General features: G+C 42.2%; 1 protein-coding gene across 1 annotated transcript; it reads right to left on the bottom strand.

The window, feature by feature from the left end:
- Window positions 1–227: 227 nt before the first annotated feature.
- Window positions 228–15,270, bottom strand: nle1 (notchless homolog 1 (Drosophila)). Its single transcript, XM_063203007.1, has 13 exons — window positions 15,184–15,270; window positions 14,645–14,791; window positions 12,527–12,744; window positions 10,086–10,165; window positions 9,902–9,978; window positions 8,304–8,401; window positions 5,658–5,850; window positions 5,187–5,322; window positions 4,241–4,287; window positions 3,523–3,725; window positions 2,699–2,858; window positions 2,072–2,142; window positions 228–741 (listed from the first exon to the last, which is right to left on the bottom strand). The coding sequence occupies exons 2-13, from the start codon at window positions 14,780–14,782 to the stop codon at window positions 729–731; spliced, it is 1,434 nt and encodes a 477-aa protein (XP_063059077.1). The 5' UTR covers window positions 14,783–14,791; window positions 15,184–15,270; the 3' UTR covers window positions 228–728.
- Window positions 15,271–22,574: the final 7,304 nt, after the last annotated feature.

Genomic DNA, 22,574 nt, shown 5'->3' with positions numbered 1-22,574 from the left:
TGTCAAATGGCACACACAAGCCATTATTTGAATTTGCACTCATGAACAATTTGAACACTTATGTGCTTATGGTAAAACACAATATTTATTTTGTTCAGTGTTCCACTTACTACAGTGGATATATTTGTGTTGTAAAATGATGAAATACTGTTTTTTAGGACTCAGATGTGTGACAATAGATGCATGCATTTTGCTGACAATGAAAAAAGTTGCACTAACTAAGTATAATGGGTAACAACATGAAAGTGATTTATTCTATAAGATATTCTAGCGTGCAGCAACTCAGGACTTGTGCTTGTAGATCCCTGGCATGGGTTCTGGGATTTGATAAATAGGCGATATGTTTTCAAAATTGTGTCTCAAGTACCAGAAATTGTGAGTAAACAAAAAAAAACCAGTTATCAATGACGTATTACAAAGCCAGAAGAAAGCACAGGAGGACCTAGAATGACCTGCAGTTTGCGTCGGTCTCTCTCCCACCCTCCCCTCCTCACCCAGCCCAGAGGAAGAGCGTTTGCCTCACGTGGGAAATATAGTGATGCTCCAATACAGTCCAATCTGGGGCAGAGCAGACGGCCCACTGTGGGTCACTAGATGATTAGGTGATAAGTGACGATCCTGCCAGCCTGCTGTGGTGAAATGCCCTATACAGGTACGTCACATCAGGGGAAAGAGCCTGTTCAGTTCTTATTCTTCCCACTTGATTATGCAAGGGCTGGATTCTCCGGTTACCTCCTCCATCTAAATGACGAGAGAGAGAGAGAGAGACAGATAGAGATTAATGTAAACAGCTAGCCTAGAAATGTAGACACCCCATAGGCCGCAAATTGAATTCAGCTGTAGGGTTAATTAGCTCTCTAGGCTAGTAAACAGCATGCCCACACACACAAACATGTCACAAACCGCACCGAAAACCGAAACCGTACAATTCACACACATACCGAACCGAACCGTGCAATCCATCGCAAACCGCAATTCATGTACTGCCCAGAAAAATATTAAAACAGAGATTCTAGGAGTATCTTATCCAGTGTCTCTGATTAAAACATTAGCGTATAAGAACAAATCAGAGGATGACACAATTAAAATCACACCATTTTCACATTATAAGCCTATACAAACCATATGTTGGATATTTAGTTATAAGTCCGATTCTATTAGCCAGTGCACCATTTATCATGAACTAAAAAAAAAGAACCGTAAAGAACCGAAAACTGTGACCTTGACACCGCGATATGAACCGAACCGTGAATTTTGTGAACCGTACCACCCCTAGTGGACAGGTGGTAGGCTTAATGCACTGTGCCTTCAGGGTGGGGTAGGGCTTTACACAGGAAGTTATCTAGAAAGGTCAGATTGAAGGGCGTGTTTGGAGATGACCAGACAATTTTGGGCTGTTGTAAAGAGATGTATCTGCAACCCAGCTAGGTTAATATAGAGAGAGCTGCACATTTTCTAATACAAGAGAACAAAGGGTATCACCGTTTATGTTTCAGTTATAACCAAGACTATCTAGCACTATAATTAGCACAGTTCTGAGTCATGCAAGTGACTAAACCTGCATTCTGAATTATGGTCCAGTTCTAGACCTCTGGCCTATACTACAAAGCTGGTTCAGGATAAGTTAAGGTTAAGTTAAGAGGTAAATCATCTAATACAAGAGCTTTTCTTAAGAAAATGAGGACCCTAGGCTCTTCTATTAGATGATTTACCTTTTCACTTAACCTTAACTTATCCTGAACCAGCTTTGTAGTATAGGCCCCAGATCAAGAGATGCTTTATTGAGTTCACCCTGGGCAAATTAATGACAAAGCAGCAGACAAAATAGACATTGCACATACAAAATGGTTAGTTTCAAACTTCCGTACACACTGTAACTTTCACATTCCCATACATGATGGTAGACACTTCATAAACACTGCACATGCATACAGACTTTGTATACAGACAGACACTTCACTTGCTTGTCATTCAGACTTCCATTCAGTTGAACTTGACATGCTTAATACATGCATTTCCATATCAAATCCATGTACCAAATGAATGTGTTGAAATATCAGAGGGTACTCACATTCTCAGACACTTGTCCTTGCCTCCGCTTGCGACCCTTTGCCCATCTGGGCTCCAATCCACTGCAAACACCTAACGTGACATTTCAAACAAATATTTAAGTTTTTGTTGTTGTTGTTGTTGTTGTTGTAGTAAAACTTAATTATTTAACTCAAGGGAAGGTGTAAAATGAGCTTATTTCCAAAAATGTTTTAAAATGCTGTTTTAAAACCCTGCTACTGTGGCACAACCAGCTGAATGGGCGTACCGCATTGAGCAATCAGGGGGTGCATTTCACGAAACTGTAGTTGCTAACTACGTTAGCTACTTTGTTGTTTGCAATGCAATTTCCCATTGGCAACTATCCAACTTGCTAACTGGCTAACAACTACGCTTTCGAGAAACACAACTAAGGCTGGTACTGTACAAGGCTGCTACTTAATAAACTATCAAGGCAGGATTTTGAAGTTGCCATGAGTCAGCTGGATCTTAAATGAGGCATTAATGGGTAAATGGGGACTCTATTGACTCTACTGAAAATGTTTTCTTATCACAGTGTAGATTTTGAGAGAGGCATGTTGTTTCAATGGGAGGTTTAGTGCCTTCCCGCTCTCTCCCCAATGCCCCCTTGTCCTGCGCAGCGTCTCACCTCGTCCGCATGTCCTGGAAGATCAGCGTTTAGTTTGCCTGTCTTGACGTCCCACACCTTGAGCGTGCTGTCACTGCTGCCGCTCACCAGCAGACGACTGTCGGCCGACCAGGCCACCTGGTAAACTGCCGACACGTGGCCACGGAGAGATGACAAATACCTGCCGGGGGACAACAGCAACAAGTCAGACTCTTGGGGTTGTGCTGTGGCGCACTCCATTAACACACTGGGCTGTTTGGACCTCTCCAAAGCAACATGAAACATTTAGTACAGGGAGGAGTTAACTGAGTTGAAACGTGCGTCTCATTTTGCCCAATTACTAACATGGTCAGTCATGGCACTGAAAAACTGTTGTGGGAGAGGTGAACTTTGTTGAAATCTTAAATGTGCGTTTAAAATGAGTAATAATTAATTATTAACCGGTAATCTGGCAACAAGACTAAAGCCATCCCAGAACACCCAGAAATCTGTTCACCGAAGTTTCATGCTATTGCCTTTTACAAAATTATTACAATTCATTTTATTTTGCTCATCCCGTATATAATTCATTCTTGGTTATATTTAATTTTGTTATATATACCTGTATATATTTTTTAATCAGCAAAAATCAATAAGCGTGATTATAATTTTGACCCAAATAATCGTGATTATGATTTTTTCCATAATCGTGCAGCCCTAGTGTCAGTGCTTTGGTCCCTTACTTGAAATGTGGTGTAATGGTGTCAGTGCTATGATCCCTTACTTGAAATGTGGTGTAATGGTGTCAGTGTTACGGTCCCTTACTTGAAATGTGGTGTAATGGTGTAAGTGCCATGGTTCCTTACTTGCCGGTGCGTCCGTCCCAGAGCTTGATGGACTTGTCGAAGGAGGCACTGGCAAAGAGGCGTGTGTCGGGCGAGAAGAGCACCTCGTTGATGAGGGCCTGGTGTCCCGTCAGACGCGCCACCGCCTTCTTTTCCTCCGCGGGGTTCCACATGAACAGCGTGAAGTCATCAGAGCCAGACACCAGACGCTCGGAGCCCTGGCCCTGCCGACCCAGGACGTAGAGATGCCACACATTACATAACATTGCACTAAATTACAGCAACATGCATCAAAAGAAAGAAGCTTACTGCACATTTGTTTGACTTTTTGCTAGCTTATTCAGAGCAAAGCTCGTTCTGAATAAACGAGCAAAAAGTCAGACAAGTGTACAGTAAACTTCTTTCTTTTGAAGTATGGAAAACATCTGCATTTATTAGCACCTAGAAATCCATGGATCTTTGATTAGATTACACTACAGGCATGGCATTACAGGCATAACATTAAACTTAAACGCTTAAACTTAAAACGCTTACACAGAACAAAGTTGTTCCAGAATGTAATTGCTTCAAGCCAGTAAAATTGTGACGAAGTGTGCATGTCTTTTTAATGTTTAATATTCAAACCTTCAGTCGGCAGACTTTACTCAGAGCACACACATCGTGAGCAGAGAAATAAACACCCCTGTAGCAAAACTGATGAAGACATTATGCTCAGAGAATTGGCTGCCATAAAACTTACCCTAACTTTGTTGTATCGCTCCAGGGCCTTCTCCTTTATTTCTTCTACTGTAAACGTGGAGAGAACCCATTTACAAACATGAACTTCTAACCTTTAAAGGACCAGTTCAGTCAATTTCAATAGGCTGTTGTATTGCTCATGCTACCCTTGACTTGTCAGTACCCGGTGATGCCACATTTTTCGGATCAGCCCTTTCCGAGATATGGGCAATTCTAATGAGGGCAGCGTTTGTTTACATTTAAAACAAAAAATAACATAGACCTACCGCTGTTTGCTAGTTGTCTGTTGATGTTTTGTAACCTTTTGGATGTTTTTGGGAATAAATAAAAATGTTTTTTGAAATGTAAACAAAGCACTGCCCCCATTACAATGACCAGGATCTCGAAAACGGCTGAAGAAGACGAAAAATCTCAGGTACTGACAAGTCCAGGGTAGTGTGAGCATTACAACTGCATGTTGAAATTGACTGAACTGGTCCTTTAAGGAGCTGTACAAGCACCACATGCATTCTGCCATAATACAAGAGAAATGATAACTTGTGAGTTTATGTACAGAAACATCTATAGTGCTATGAAACCAGTGAAAAGACCATTACTACATTTTCAAACATGCTCAGTCATGAGTGTGTGTACATAATTTAAATAAGCTCTTTAGGGCCAAAAAGACCTTTAAACTTGTACATTACACAGTACTGTAATAGAACAGCCATTATACTGCCATGACATTAACCTGCCATGAACTGTGCATGTACATATGGTCACTTGACCAATATAAAGGTGCATTACTCTGTTACAGAGCAGGGGTGCATTTCTGGAAAGCGAAGTTGTTAGCAGTTAGCAACTTTGGGAGTTGCCAATGGGAAATTGCATTGCATCCAACAAAGTAGCTAATATAGTTAGCAACTACGCTTTCTAGACATTTTACTGTCATGCGTTTGTGTACATACATGATCCCTTGAGGTCCTGTGCGTTGATGGTGGCGTTAGCGGGTTCGAAGGCCCCGGTCCTGAGCACGTAGTCGGTGCTGAGGGCCAGCGTGTTCACCCAGTGGGCATGGCCCTGTAGCGTACGACACTGCACGCCCTGAAAACAACACATAGTTTTAGGCAAAGGTAAGTAATGTAAGTTGTATGTACAGTGTATCAATGGCAAATGGCACTCATGAAGATCTACTAGTCTACTAGTAGATGCATTCTAACACGGAGACACAGAATATCAAAACGCAGACATGCAAACTCGTCAAAGAAAAAAGGTGACAGTGTACAGCAGGGGTTCTATTTCTATTCACGTGAATGATCTAATTGGCCGGGAAAAAGGTGACTGTCACCAAAAGGTGACGAGTTTGCAGGTATGAAAACGAAACTCAAGAAAATGGCCAAAAAGTTGTTGTTTTGTGCTGTGTCAGCTGCTGCACTCACGTCCTTGGCCCTCCACACTTTGATAGTCCTGTCCTGGGAGGATGTGTAGAGCAGTCCATCTCCACCCCACTTCACACAGGTGACCGACTGTGTGTGGCCCGTCAGGATTTTCTCACAGCGGCCCAGAACCGTGTCCCAGATGCGAATGCTGCCGTCCTTGGAAGAACTGGCCAGGTGCCGGCACTCTGGGTTGCTGCAAACAAGATGACCGGAACACAGGAAGAGAATAACACAGAAATTTACATCACATGTTTCAATATGAACATTACATCTACTAAGGTGCTGTTTCCATGTAGCAGGATATTTTTTTAGCAGGGTATTTTTTTTTCTCCTGTTGAGGTGTAAACGCAACATGTGGATAAAAAAGAATCCTCCTTTGTAACTACTGCGTTTCAGCCCCCTAAACAGGGTATTTTTTTCTCCTGCCTCTTATACCTGGATTTTAAATATCTGCTACGTGGAAATGGAAGGCCAAAAACCAATGCAAAACCAATGGAACCAGGAGAAAAAAATATCCACATAAAATGGATATCCACATAAAAATATCCAGCTACGTGGAAACAGCACCTTAGCTGACGCTTTTATCGAAAAGCAACAGTTATGACCCGGGCATTGATTACAGTTCCCTGGTGCAATGTGGGGTTGGGTGACTTGCCCAAGGGCACTTGAGCCATGGATGCCAGTGTAGGGAGAGGTCAGGTTGGGATTTGAACCTGCATCCCCCTGATCTTACAAACGAACTTCCTATCAGTCAGGCCACAGCTGCCCCCATCAGACCCCTGTCAGGCACTTAGGACGTCATCACCTGCATAGCTTTTGACTACACTTGGCACGGTGGTTTAGTCATACAAGAGAAGCATATTTGGATTTGACGAACCACTGCTTTGTAACTTCCTAGGAAGTCAAAGTTTTTCTATTTCTTATTGCAGTGCCTATTGATGCGGGAATCGTTTTCAAGAATCATTTCTATGTATTTTGTGGTGAGCAAACCAATGTGCTAATTTTGTAAAAATCTCTGATGTCCAAACACTTCTGATTTCACATGGAATGATTGAGACAAAAAACAAAACCGGCATGATTATTCTTCAATCAAAACAATGTCACAGTCCTCTCCAATTCAATCAACAAGAGTAGCACAAGAGAAGCACTTGCTCAGAATTGAAATACCAAGGTACGAGAGCCCTGCCTTCTGGAACAACCAAATGTGCCATGTGGCTTACCCAGAGCACAACCGGACAGTTATTTGTGGCCTAGTGGCTATGGTGTTGGTTTGAAGATCAGAAGGTTACAAGTTCGAATCCCATTTTGAGCTAGGCTGCATTCCAGATTTTATTATATACACAGTGTTCCTTTAGATCAGTTAGAATAGCATGAATGTTATTTTTGTTTTTTTCTACTAAAACTGCTAACCTCTGGCCCAAAAGGCAAGCCCGCTTTTAGTATTTTCTGCGAGAACACAGTCTAGTAACCTCTAGTTTGTTACTGCAAGTCAAGTCAAGCATGACTCAGCCATGTAAATAGATGCTGACACCCTGGCCATCTGACTGACTGACTGACTGACCAGCTGACAGACTGACTGACTGACTAAGGCAGGATAAGCTTGCAGTTCACACAGCATGTTGAGGACAGTTAGGGGGCTCTGGCAAAGCTCATCAGTTTAGTGCATGTATACACACACTACTGACATGTGCCTATAGTCTCCTACCAGGCCAGTGGAAGGGCTAGTGTTGGTGTATACAGCCTGTGTATATTGACACATGCCTATAGATGCAAAGCAGATCAGTGGCAGAGATTAGTTACAGTCCACATACACGGGTGTTTTGAGGATAGCGAGGGGCTCTGAGAAAGTTCATCAGTGCCAGCGTTCTTGTCAGTACCAGGGTTTCGCACACCTTTTTCATGACCAAATTCAACAAGCATGTTCAAATCCAAGCATTTTCAAGGATTTCAAGAAATATGGGCACCAAGTAATACACTATTGACATCCATACATTGTAAACATTACTGCCTGTGTGCGCAGCTAGGTGTCCCTCTTCAACCTCCGATTGTTGGAGACTGCTGTTACTCAAAAAATGAGCTCACGTGGTTGGCTGCCTAGCATCTTGCCCCTTCTCCCAGCGCGAATGTTTTTCAAACAGGAAACCTATCTATAAACTATTGCCATGTGCCTACAGGTTCAAAGCAGATCAGCGGCCTTGTTTACACAAGACATTTCATTCAGAATTACCTTAATTTAATTCTGAATAAAGCTTAATTAATTCCGCTTTGAAAATGTCATGTAAACACTTCACAATTCACAATTCACAATGAACAACGTCATGTAAACGTGACCAGTGTTGGCGTTAGTAGCGTTAAGTGTATATGGGTGACATGTGCCTCTGGACGTTAGTAGCGTTAAGTGTATACGGGTGACATGTGCCTCTGGACGTTAGTAGCGTTAAGTGTATACGGGTGACATGTGCCTCTGGACGTTAGTAGCGTTAAGTGTATACGGGTGACATGTGCCTCTGGACGTTAGTAGCGTTAAGTGTATATGGGTGACATGTGCCTCTGGACGTTAGTAGCGTTAAGTGTATATGGGTGACATGTGCCTCTGGACGTTAGTAGCGTTAAGTGTATATGGGTGACATGTGCCTCTGGACTCACAGGTGGAGAGGCTCCCAGCAGAGCCAGGTGATCCATTTAGTGTGGCCCGTCAACGTCTTGCCCAGCTGCTGCCCCGTCACTGGATCCCACAGGAAGATCTGCCGGGTGACACGTCACGCTCGTCATTATCACAATAACACTTTAACAACAACACAGCAGACGTGCGTCTGACATCAGAGGAGCAACACAAGAGATCATTGCCGTCATCGTTATTGTCATTCACAAACTATGCCACACTAAGCTCCTCAGGCTAGTGGCACGTTGCTGTGGCTAAAAGCTAAAGGCTGAACAGGATTCCAATGGTATTACAAAGGCACATTTAAAGAAATCTGGTGGGTGACCCGTCACGGTTGTCATTATCACAACACTTTAAGAGCAGGGCAGACGTGCGTCTGACATCAGAGGAGCAACACAGACATCATTGCCGTCATCGTTATTGTCATTCACAAACTATGACACTAAGCTCCTCAGGCTAGTGGCACGTTGCTGTAGTATAGTCTGTTTTTACCTGGCCCCCTGAACCAGGTGTCACAATCACCATGTCTGTTCCGTCTGACTTTGCCTGTGCTGTGTGATTGTGCGATGGTTCACTCATGGAATGTGTGTGTGTCGTCCACAGGGGGCGCCAAAACACAGTTAAAAACACAAGCACGCATATATTATGTAAGCTGACAGGCACTTTAATTTCCTTCGGAATTAATACAAGTATTCTACTCTATTCTACTCTGCACACATTCACACATACACACAATCATTCAACTACCACTGGTCAGACAAGGGGCCAGGTTGCTGTTGCTATTTAGCCTGAAGAGGAGTACTGTACTGTAATTGAGAGAGTTTTCTGCAACAGAGTGATGAGGAGACATCCTTTGGAAGACTAGGAGTGCGTTGCAATATGCGACCTTGCCTCCTCCACTTGCCTCCTCCACTTGCTTCTCTCCTCGTACCAGGAAGTAATATGTCATGATGACATCACTGACAACAGCATTATATTTCAATATCTTGCAAAAGCTCAATTGTAGAGTCTTTTTCTCATTTGCAATTGGGATGGTGAATGAAAAACAGTCCCTCAAAAGTTGTTGTGGCTAGGCTGACAGCTGGGAAACTTTATCGTTTTCTCCACTGAGGAGGGGCCAGGAGGCGGGAGGAGGCAAGGTTGCATATTGCAACGCACTCTAGGCCTTTGTTCATGCCTCTCACTGAGGACAACAGTGTGCAGAGTGGACTGAGGTGACATGCAGGTGTCACAGTACACAGGCATGCAGTGAGACTATGCTGCCCTACACAGGCAAAGTGCAGTAACTACAGGAAAAATGAAACTGAGAACAATGCCTTCAAAGAGTTGGTATTGGGTTGAAACTTGTAGTATCTGCAAATTTGACACAGCAATATTACAGCACTTTGCCTTTGTTAGGGCAGTATGATTGTGTTTGTTTTCACATGCTTTACTATTTGAATACGGTAACTAGCTAGCTTGTATGGCTAAGTATGGCTAGCCTTAAACCATCCAAAGCTAAAGGCTGAATAGTTTTACGTGGCATTACAAATACACATTTTAAGAAATCTTATATCATATTTAAATCTTTGGAACCTTTTACCTGACTGTTTTTGCAACCAGAGGCCAACTTTTTGCCATCTGGTGACCAGGCAATGGACAGAACCCAGTGTGTGTGACCTAAGAGGGAAACAAAATCACAGCAATCATTTGATGGTGACTGTTGACAGCCTGGCAGTCGTTTAACATCATTATTATTACTGGCTTCCATGCAGCTTACTACTTACCTTTAGCTGTGTGGTGGGGAGTCTCTGTGCTCAAGTCCCAGAACCTCACGGTGGTATCTCCTGAGCCACTGGCTAGGTACCTGACACACAAAAAACAACACAAAACAAACCACACTTTGAACTTCTAATTTTAAACTATATTATCTTAAAAAAACGATCTTACCTTAAAAATGGCTTTCATGCCTTTAGACTTGGTTATTAAAATGTTTGTGACACTAAGGTTATAACATAGGCAGGCTCTGCGCAAAGGGGTCACATTGAACTGTATCATGAAACAGTACAGTGAAGAGAGGAAGCTAGTCTGAGGGAGAGATTGGGTAACGTTGAGAAATGCAGACTTCTATTTAAAAAAAAACACACACACACACACACACACACACACACCACACCACAAACACACACACATTGAACTACATGGTTGGACAAACTCTCCTCAGCATATTCCATGGCCCAAAAGTCAAAGGAACTTAAGACAACAACAAACACAAAACATTGATAACTACAGCGGACACCACACTCAACTATAGTGTGAGGCAATGTGGCAAATAGCTCAACTATATTATTCATATATTGTCTAGTTATCTTTTTTTTATTATTATTAATTTCATTATGAGAGTATTTGAGTTTGCTGAGTACAACTTGTCTATGCTGAGGGCATAGACTACTCACATCTTGTATGCCAGTTTAATTTAAGCCATGCCATGTCTCCTGTCAACAATGACAACAGCCTCAAGACATAGTCATATCCGATATATAAATACGGCCAAGGCCGATCATCTTGATTGACCTCAATTTCATCACTGTTCATGACCGAAGAACCAACCAGCCCCAATTCAACGGCCTAAAAGGCCATTAGAGACTCAAATATATCCTCTGTGTACACATAATCTAAATTTCTTTGATCTCATGATATGCATGTATCATTTTCATTGTATATCTGTACAGTGACACAAGAGATAGTGTTGTCCTTGGTTTTGTGAAATTGAATAACCCGAACACAACAAAATGAACAACTGAAAAAAGGCCCTGCTATCCATAAACTCCAGTCAATTTACATTTCAAGGATATGGTAAGAGACTAGGGTAATACCAGCCCCTAATACCTATAGTATACACAAACCACTGACACACAGTTCTATTCCAGGGCTTCCTCAGTTTTACAAATGGGATTATTTGTCACAGCCATATGGAGGTACAACTATGTGCGCCTGTGTTTTTACATCATGTCTCTTCATCAGCATCCAACCTGCCCATTGGACTGCAGATGGGAATTGGCCCCTGGGCTACAATCAGGCATGTACTGGGCTCATCAATGTCAACTCTCCAGACAAAATAGAGGAAAGTAGGGCGCGGTTTACGTATATGCAGATATTTTTTAACAGTTTACATATGAACACGACGTAGATAAAAAATGAAGGCTCCATTATGAAAGATGCATTTAGGGCCATAATAGGTTAGAAATATAGATATTCTTAAAACCAGAGTTTTGAGAGGAGCTTTCCAAAAGTTAGTTTACGTGTGAACGAGAGGAAGAAACTGATGCATTTTCAAAAAAAAAAATCCATATATGTGTAAACAAACAGCTTCTAAGTAATTAACTAAGTAAGTAAGTCAGTAAGTGTTTAAAGTAAAGTGTGTGTGTTGTACTTTCCAGTGGGGCTGAAGACTACGGAGATGAGAGGAAAAAACTGATGTGTTTTTTTTTTTAAATCCATATACATGGGTTCACAGTGTTTGTAAACAAGATGTTATGAGGAGAGGCAAGACACTGGCAGCCAACCACGTGAGCTAATTTTTTGACGGACAGCGATTTCCAACAATCAGAGGTTGAGTTGTGCGCAGCTAGTTTTGCACAGTCAGGGAAAAACAAAAAAATTATAACCCATGTATACGTGTAAACAAACAGCTCCTAATGGCGCATTCCCCAGCGGAAGGAGATTCCCAATATGCAACCAGGAGTCAGCTACCTCCCACTTGAAAGTGTTCCAACCAGCAAGTCAAAGAAACTACAAACATGGAGGGTCAAAAATTACATATCCACTTCTCAAAGAGGTCAGCAATGTAAACAACACCATGAGTTATTTTCATTTAGCCGCATTTCATCTTTGAAAGAGGCAATGTCAATATAACTACACCTTAGAAAAGTTCATGGGCAGTTTTGCAACCATTAACCTGTCCGAATCAACTCCATTTGTCCATAGAATGATGATTGCTGAGTAATGTGCAACATAAACTATCCCACTGTGCGTTGCCATTGCTGTGATGACATCACGATAGTCAATGGGACGAAGTCGTTTTGCTTCGATTTTGCCCCAGTTCGCGACTTGAGCGCTTCAACAGGCGTTCCAATGCATTTCAGCAAGTAGGAGGTCAGAAACATCCCATCTCCCACCCTTGGGGAATGCACCATAAGTAAGTAAGTAAGTAAAGTGCGTGTCGTACTTTCCAGTGGGGCTGAAGGCGACGGAGATGACGGCCTCGGTGTGGCCCTCCAGGGAGCTGGTGCAGCGGGCAACGGCTCTCACCCGGAAGACAGCCTGGGGCTGGTAGACCACCGGCAGCACCTGCTCCGTCTCCACCCCCAGACTCTCCACCACGGCCTTCAGGGACGACACCACCTCCGCGTCGCGCACGAAGAACAGCAAGGGCACTGGCTCCTCCTGTTGGTGGCAAAGGGGAAGTGAATATGCATGCCTATTATTACACACGTACTGAACATAAGGGGTTTACATACTAGATACGCTCTGTACAGAAAAACTTGCAAAAAGCTTCATTTGTCCAATACCGTATGTTGCCATCATTTTAAAAAAAAATGTCTTTGACTTATACCTTGATGTGTTAAAAATATGAGTGAGTCGTTTGAGAAATGAATGTACTACTGTGTCTGTTAAGCATTTGGAATGTAGGGTATTTTTTCTTCAAAATAAATCCATGTTTTGGCCAAAGGCACGATATCTTCTACTTGAGGAAAGCAGCACAGAGCTAGGATGGAGTGGGTGATAGAGATCCAGGATAATATGGTGCCTTCACGATCTCGGGACCTCTCGAGACAGCTGACGACACTGCTCATGTGACAACCGAGTTCTGGACTTTGGCGCACGAACGCCACTGATCCCGGAACAATCGGACACCATGCGTGTTTTGTTTTGGTTCTCTTTTCTTTTTTTCTCCTCCACACCCACGACATATCATTTTAGTTGAAGTAAGCTAAATTAAACAGTCAGAGACCAGTATTGCTGTCATATGTGCATCTGCAATTGAATGACATCAACTGGTGTTGTTGATGGTGATTACAAGACGATATTTTAGCATTTATGATACTGTTTACATGTCAGTTGCATGCATGGGCGCCATGTTGATGATGCGTGTGTCGTCACACAAAACATAAGCTCGGGAACTCGTTGTTCTATACTTCCGCCTGAGATCAACCTCGATAATTATCGATCTGACATTGCGTCACCAAATGTTCACTCCCACTTTCCCGAGGTATTAGGTCGGCTTTCTTGGGATTCTCGACTTTTTGAACGAGCTAAAAGTCCTCCCTTCCGCTGCCTGAATGTACAGTGGTCAATAAGGTGATGCCATTGTTTGTGTTCCAAACAAACCAAATATTACAGTGAAAGAAAGCCCATTGGGAAACTCCAACTCCCATTGTCATTGTGACACAGCACTCCACAGCACACAAGTGTTCACTGCACACTGCACACAACGAAATTGCATTTATGCCTCACCCGTGCAAGGGGGCAGCCCTCAGTGGCGCCCCATGGGGAGCAGTGCGGTGGGACGGTACCATGCTCAGGGTACCTCAGTCATGGAGGAGGATGGGGGAGAGCACTGGTTGATTACTCCCCCCACCAACCTGGCGGGTCGGGAGTCGAACCGGCAACCTCTGGGATGCAAGTCTGACGCCCTAACCGCTCACCCATGACTGCCCACGTTCAAAGTTGATGAACTTCGAGAAAAAAAAAAAAAAAAAACTAGTTTGGCAATTTGGAATGCCTCTCGTTTAAAAGGACCACCCCCCGGGTCAATTTGAGGGTCTCCCCACAACCCCGAGAAAGTGATAAGTGGGTGAAAGAGTTTTCCTGGTGACATTCCTGGAGTCATTGTCCGAATCTACCAGCACTGACCATAGCTTGGATGCCACACTGCCATTGCCTTCGAATTATTTCCAGTTAATTAATGTAGGCTATTAGATTTCTGAAGAAGTCCACATGCTGCACCTGCTTGTTCCAGGATGTTATACAGATTCCATGATTTAAAAAAAAGTTCCAGATTCTGAGAATGACTATGAGCAGAGAGACTGGAGAATACTCCTAGAATCTCTGCTATGGGTTGTAGTTTTGTTTTGTTTTTTTATCATCTCTCTGCTGTAAAGTGACTGTTTTCTCAGAGAGCTGGGGCATATATAGGTCTATGTATCCCTTGTGGTCAAATATAACATAGCAAGTAGCTATCAAGTGACACGTTTCTCAGACGGGTAGCTGTCCTTTGCGGTGACATCCTTCCATACTGATGTAGAGTACTACCTGGCAACATCAACGCTTGTACTTGACTTACCTTCTGAAGGAGAGCATTGCAGACCAGCTGCAGCTTTTCTGGCGTGATGTCTAGGGGGACGTCAAATGGGGATGCCAGAACCTCACCAGCTTCATCCTGAAACTGGATGAGCATTCGTTCCACCTCCTCTGAACTCATCTTCTCCAACTATACATAAAAATGGTACTGTCAAACTACAAAGCAACCACCTCATCGGTCTCCACACACTGTGATGAGACAGTCTAGCTAGGAACCTACAACACATTCTTGTTTTGCAAAGTTAGCAGAAGTTACATGTCGTGTCGCCCAGTTTTTAATTTGTTTTATGAAGGTCTTTGACACATAAGAAAATACTTAAATTGCAACGTTAATTTACAGTTTAACTTGTGTGACTGCAGATACAACTCGCTAAATAGCCCAAGTCACGTCTTCTCTCTTGCCACTCGCCCACCACTTTACAAAACAACACTATTGCTATTGGTTATCAAAAGACAGCAGGATGTTTTTCGCGTGAACCAACAGTACAGAACAGTAAATCGGATAAGATTATTAAAACATACCGTAGTATAACTGTGAATAGTAGATTTTCTTTGCTGGCTAGTTCACACACGTGTATCAATTGAAAACACAGGCGCTGCCTACCCGCGTCATGGTTTCGTCATCAACGTACGCCATGCAGCGCTGCCAGTGTAATACTGCCACTCTGTGGCAATTATGTGAATAGTTTTTGATCCCTGTGAAACAAACAAGGGCCCATCCTGTTGTAGGCCTGTTAAGTGCTGATTGAAGTGCAGTATTTTGCAGTTTACATCCAAATTTCATTTGACCTCATTGCAGTAGTGCCAAAGAAATACATTCTCATTTCATCCCCATTCTCTTAGGTGTAGAAGCTAGAAGGCCCAAGGCTACTGCAACATTTTGCAGCAATAGGCCTACAGCAGTTTTTAAACTGCAGTACAACGAACGCAGTGTGGTTTGTAACATAAGAGGATTTAGTGTGGTGTAATACAGAGGAATGACTATTTTGGCTTAAGATTTAAGAATGGGTCACTGAGCATACTCTTCAAATAAAAGCACCAACTCTTACATCAACAAGTGTTTAGTTAGGCCCAGGGCTCTAAATTAACTTTTTTCATCACCAGCCAAAATGGCTAGTATTGACTTAGTAATCTTACTAGCCAAACAAACACACACTTAATGGGTCAAAGTGGCTGGTAAGTTGTTCTTTTCAACTAGCCAAACCAAAATTTCACCAGCGTTTAGCCGGTTGGCTGGTGTTAATTTAGAGCTCAGTTGAATTACTCACTCACACCTACAAGCAGGTGCTGCAAATTCAGATGCAGATCAGTTATTTCTTATATTTGCAAATAACAGGCGTGTGCTTATCTTATCTTATATGCTTATCTTATTGTTGTGAAACAAGTTTAGACACAGTAGCCTTCTAATAGTCATGTACGAAAGCCTACACTAGCTTGTCTTGGAAACGCTGCCTACATTTGTTAAAAAAATCCCTTCACAGCTTAGGCTTTGTCACAGACCACATGGTTGGGTGACCATCTCAGTGACAGGAAAAAGGAGGACATATTTGAGGATGGGGGGGTTGGGGTCGTCCCCCAAGAAAATTTGCGTTTCTTAGATGCAATTTCATGCATTTTAATGCATTTTGTCCTGCTTAATACTATGCCTTGCACCGGACAAGGCACTGAAAATACAGACCACACGTTGAGAACACTAGACTGTGTGCTCCTCCTGAGAACACTAGGTGTGTCTCCTCCTACTCAAGCGAGTAGGTCGCTTTTCTGCTTTGCTCCTGCCTAACTTCAATTTCTTTACTTTTTTTTCACACTATATCTTGGATTTTATTTGCCATATACACAGTTTTTAACAAGTTTAGAGTAGAACAACAGAGGATTTCATACATACATTAGTGTTTTTCACAAGAGAACCTAGAAGTCAAAACAATTGCCGAGCTGAAACAATAACAAAATGCGACAACGACAGTCCAAAAAATGGATACTGCTGGAACAACGGATTTCTGCCCTGGAATCCTTACTGGGTGATCGCCTATCAAAGACTGAAGGAAGTCCTGAAACAGGTGCCGCAAGTGCAAAAGCAGACCAACGACCGGCTGGTGTGACATATGTGACGCTGGACGAAACACCTGGCAAAAGCTTCGCAAAGCAAAATGTGAGTAGGCATACTGACTACTGGGAAAGCAAAGGGGCTCGACCCAAAAACAGAGATAAAATACTAACTTCAACACCAGTGCGGTCTGCTGCTGCCAGACCAACTTTTTCAGGGCAGCCCATAAAACTTCAAAATCGATTTGAGTGCCTTGAACAATTGGAACCAGTTGCTCCCAGAATAAAAACTGAACGTACACCGCATTGGAACAACAAGAACAAAGTTAGACGGCAGCTGCCTGCCTCTCCTACAACACTTGTTGTTGGTGATCTGAGTGTGAAAAATATCGGAAATGGAACTTTTAAAGTGTCCTGTCTGCCCCATGCATCCGTACGTGAGACCAAGGACAGTATCCCACAATTGGTGTCTGACCACAGATCTATTGATCGCCTTGTTGTTCACTGTGGGGCAGCGGATCTGTTCAAAGAGCAAATAACTGTCAAAAAGGATTTTAATGACTTATTTTCAACTCTAAAAGATCTGAAAATTCCATCCTTCATCAGCGGGCCAATACCAGCACCATGCTATCGCGACTATGCGTTTTCGAGATTAAATTGTTTAAACACCTGGCTGTCAAGGACATGCAGATCCAACGGTATCAGCTTTGTTGACAACTTCGACCGTTTCTGGAGACGCTCTGTACTCTTAAAAAAAAACAGTGCAGAACTGAGTTGGACCGGCGCCAAAGTGCTGACAGACCAGTTGGTTTACAGCATTGAGACCTTGGGCGCTGATAAGCGGCCTGTATCTGTATCCACTCAGACACAGGGGCATTTCAACAAGCCCTCTGTGCCTGTAAGTGTGCAAACTGAGCCACAGACTGGCGAAAGCACACACACAGATGACGTAGCCAAGTCCCTCTCTGCTCAAGTGGAAAACAACGGAACACACAGAACTCGCCACAAACTGAACCAGCTTTCGGAACAGCTGGAAGATCTGTCACAGAAACTGGCAGCAAGCCGCTTGCCGGAGATCAAGTGTTCACCTCCTTGTCGGACTGGCAAAATGCCATTGGCATCACCAATTCCACCTCCCAGGTCTGCCAAAAAGCGACTGTCCACACAGGAAATAGGAAATGTGGTTTCCTCAAAACCAAACTCACCCCCCAGATGTGGCGAAACGCAGCCACCAGCAAGCCCTGGCAACGGCGACAAAATGCAATCACCAATGGAATCACAACCTTCCCGGAACGACGAAACACCATCTTCATCTCCCAGACTGAGATTTCCAGCAACTATGGCGAGACTACTCCCCTATGCCAGATCTACCTTTTCTACCCCCAGACATTCCTACCAAGCCTCCTATGCGGATATTTCTCAAGGTCAACCTCATTCTACCCCAAAATCTAAAAGGATACTTCCATCCATGACTGCACCCAAAAAAGGCAAAGCCCCACAACCACCTGTCTGTGCTCTGGAGTACAGTAGTATCAGTGATGATGACCTTGTTGAAAGCACAGTCTGATATCAACTGGGTCCCTACCCACATAGTAACAGTGGTTTTGAAAATAAGCAGATAAGGGGACCCGTGGACAATCTTATTCCAGTTCTAACAACAAAGCGAGGTCTCTTGAGGACACGCATACATTCCCCCAAGAGGGCAAGCATGGAAAATCTCAGACTTGTCCCAAAAAAACTCACTACCACAGTGGAAATGCCTCCAATGCTCAATGCTAAATTAGCTTTACAGAATAGTAGATCTCTAAGGAACAAGCCTTTTGTTGTCAATGAGTTTATCTGTACCCACAACCTTGATTTTTTATTTTTAACTGAAACATGGCTGGAAAAAATCCACTAGCTCTATCACACTTATAGAAGCAACTCCGCCACACTTTAATTTCATTAGTACAGAAAGGCAGAATAAACAGGGAGGGGGGATAGCAATTATTTTCAAGGCACTGTTTCAATGTCAAAAGACATCACTAGGTGAATTTTCATCTTTTGAATACTTAGCTGCAGTTCTAAAATGTTCTTCTGACATACTGTTATTGACTATTTACAGACCTCCAAGACTTTCTGCACCACTCTTCTTAGAGGAATTTGGTGAGCTGTTGTCGAATGTTTGTGTGGACTATGAAAGCTTGTTTATAGCAGGCGATTTTAATTTTCACGTGGACGACTTAGAGAATGTCTATGCTAAGGAATTTTTAAGTCTTATTGACATTTTTAGCCTCACACAGCATGTAACAGGACCAACACACAACCAAGGTCACACTTTAGACCTAATAATAACAAAAGGCCTTAATGCTTGTGCTAGTGTCAAAGACTATGGCTTTTCTGACCATTACTGCATTTTTTCTGATGTTTCTATGTACCCTCATGTTCAAAGGGAATCTGTTACAGTCAAAAAACGTATAATCAACTGTGAGACAGCCTCACTCTTTCAGCAAGCACTTTCAGAGATCCAAAGTCAAACTTCAGAGAGTGCAGATGATCTCATGGTTAATTTTAATTCAAGGATGACCCGTATTAAGGATGTTATTGCCCCCGAAAAAATCAAAACAGTGGGACGTGAAAAAGCACCTTGGAGAATGAATCCCACAGTTATATTGCTAAAGCAAGAATGCAGGAGGGCTGAAAGACAGTGGCGTAAATCCAAACTTGAAGTCCACTACCGAATCTATAAACACATGCTCTCGAAATACAACCAAGAAATTTCTAAAGCTAGACAATCTTTTTTCTCTGACATAATTAACAGAAATATTAATAATGCACGTGTCCTGTTTGGCACTGTGGAAAAGCTAGCAAGGCCCCCAAATCAAATGCCCTCTGAGTTCCTCTCAGTCAGCAAATGCAATGAGTTCGCATCCTTTTTCAAAGGAAAGATTGAAAAAATACGTACAAACATACTCACACATGTGCAACCGACCCAAGATTCAGACCAACTTGCTATGGTGAAGTTAAATCCTAACCTCATGAGAAATTTTCATTTAGTTGATGTGGACATTCTTAATAGAACGGTACAAAGTCTTAGCTCCTCTACATCTGACTTAGATATTTTACCAACAGCCTTCTTCAAATCCATCTTAAATCTAATATCATCAGATGTACTTCAGATCATCAACACCTCACTACAAACAGGCATATTCCCAGGCTGTCTGAAAGAAGCAGTTGTGAAACCCTTACTGAAAAAGAACAACCTGGATGCACTGGTACTAAACAACTATAGGCCCATATCCAATCTACCATTCATGGGTAAAATAATGGAGAAAATTGTTTTTAACCAATTAACTGCTTTTCTAATGTCTAATAGCTATTTTGATAAGTTTCAATCAGGTTTCCGTGCCTACCACAGCACTGAAACAGCTCTTATTAAAGTTATGAATGACATAAGATTGAATTCTGATGCTGGCAAATTATCCGTCTTGGTGCTACTCGATTTAAGTGCCGCTTTCGACACAGTTAATCATTCTATACTACTACATAGACTGGAACACTGGGTTGGCTTTACAGGCATAGTGATCAACTGGTTAAAATCGTACTTACAACAAAGAAGTTTTTTTGTCGCCATTGGAAGACATACCTCATCACCGATGTCTCTGAATTGTGGGGTCCCCCAGGGCTCCATTCTGGGACCACTACTGTTCAATCTGTATATGTTGCCACTGGGACACATTATCGAGAATAACTCCATAAATTACCATAGCTATGCGGATGATACCCAGCTCTACTTATCTATGTCCCCAAATGACTATACCCCCCTTGAATCACTCTATCATTGCATGGACCAAATTAACAAATGGATGTCTCACAATTTCCTCCAGCTGAACACAGATAAAACTGAAGTAATTATATTTGGGAAAAGAGAGGAGAGACAAAAGATTGCTACTATCCTTGAAACGAAGGGACTGAAAGCAAGGGAAACAGTTAAAAATCTTGGGGTCCTCATTGACAGTGACCTAAACTTCAACAGTCACATGAAAGCTATTACTAAGTCTGCATTTTATCACATAAAAAACGTCTCTAAATGTAGGGGCCTGATGTCTAAACATGATCTGGAGAAGCTAATACATGCCTTCATTTCTAGTAAAGTTGATTACTGTAACAGTCTTTTTACTGGCCTCCCCAATAAGACCATTAAACAGCTTCAACTTGTACAAAACGCAGCTGCAAGGGTTCTTACAAAGACAAGGAAGTTCGACCACATTACTCCAATTTTAAGATCGCTGCATTGGCTCAGGATTGATTTCAAGGCTATGCTACTTGTGTTTAAATCACTAAATGGAATGGGACCCACATATCTACTGGATATGTTTCAGCTGTATGCACCAACTAGGTCACTAAGGTCAACGGAGAAGAATTTGCTGGTGATTCCAAAAGTCAAAACAAAGTGTGGAGAGGCAGCCTTTAGCTTCTATGCTTCAAAGCTTTGGAACCAGCTTCCAGATGACATAAAAAATGCACCCACTATTGATAGCTTTAAATCTAGACTCAAGACAAAGCTGTTCTCAGATGCTTTCCCCTAGCTTAAATTACTTATTATTATTATTTTTATTTTTATGTTTATTTAATTTGTTTTATTTTATTTTATTATTATTTTTACCTTATGTTTTATCTTAATGTTTTAAATGTTTTTTTACTCTAATTCATTTCCTTCTTTCTTCCCTGTTTCCATTTGTTAACTTTGTGAAGCACATTGAGTTGCACCTGTGTATGAAATGCGCTATATAAATAAACTTGCCTTGCCTTGCCTTGCCTAGACTAAGATTACCTTGTTGAATGAGGATCTTGATAGACATGGTTGTGCATGTTTGTGTTTTTTTCCTATTAATGTATCTAACTGATTAAAAAAGACACAATTTCAACTTTTCAGAATATTTTATTGTGATCCATGATCATTATTTTAATTTTGGTATTCATGAAATCATCACATTTTCATACTGAGAGTGGATATTTAATGTCATATTAACATCTGTCTCTCATCTATAAGGGCTTGAATTTATTTGTCACAAGGCATTCGATACAAATTCAAGATTCAGGAATGCACATAAAATGATACGTGTTTTTTTCTTTTCTCTCTCTCTCTCTCTCTCTCTCTCTCTCTCTCTCTCTCTCTCTCTCTCACACACACACACATGCACGCACGCACGCACGCACGCACGCACGCACACACACACACACACACACTTTTATAACTGATGCACAATCATGACATCTCAGTAATAATGAATGAATGCCTATTTATGCCTCCATGGCATAACAATGAATACTGTCTGTCACCGTGGCAAAAAACAAACAAACAAAAAAAAACACCAGAAAATATAGAGAAACATAAATGGCTACAAGAATAAAAGTCTTAAAATAGATCTCATCAAAGCACTAAAAACGGTCAGCAATACAATCATATCGTTGATAAATACACACATACACACAAATATATATAGAATATATATGTAGATATCATTTGGAGAGAAGGCAACGTGGAAGAACTGAAGGCATAACAACATTCAGCCACAGCAGCAGCAGGTTGGTGAGTGGAGCAGAGTTGAGACTCGATTGTGTATCTGAGCATGTGGACATAGAACACTAGATAACACATTCAGCCTTTGGCATGGCAAACCTCAGGTGCAGCCATCATGGAACATATTTCCTAAGGGCAGTCATGGGGAAGCGGTTAGAGCGTCAGACTTGTAGCCCAAAGGTTGCCGGTTTGACTCCCGACCCGCCAGGTTGGTGGGGGGGAGTAATTAACCAGTGCTCTCCCCCATCCTTCTCCATGACTGAGGTACCCTGAGTATGATTACGTCCCGCTGCACTGCTCCCTTTCG

This window comes from Engraulis encrasicolus, chromosome 7, assembly GCF_034702125.1.
Source record: "Engraulis encrasicolus isolate BLACKSEA-1 chromosome 7, IST_EnEncr_1.0, whole genome shotgun sequence".
NCBI classification, from domain to species: Eukaryota; Metazoa; Chordata; class Actinopteri; order Clupeiformes; family Engraulidae; genus Engraulis; species Engraulis encrasicolus.
The sequence above is the reverse complement of the archived record's forward strand: the minus strand, read 5'-3'. Positions and strand labels throughout refer to the sequence as shown.

Excerpts from the sequence above, each read along its gene's own strand:
- nle1 (XM_063203007.1), bottom strand. The coding sequence starts at position 14,782 with ATGAGTTCAGAGGAGGTGGAACGAATGCTCATCCAGTTTCAGGATGAA. Across the intron at positions 9,979-10,085 it reads TCCCCACCACACAGCTAAAG|GTCACACACACTGGGTTCTG; the intron begins GTAAGTAGTAAG and ends TTTCCCTCTTAG. Across the intron at positions 2,859-3,522 it reads TGGGACGGACGCACCGGCAA|GTATTTGTCATCTCTCCGTG; the intron begins GTAAGGAACCAT and ends GTCCCCCGGCAG.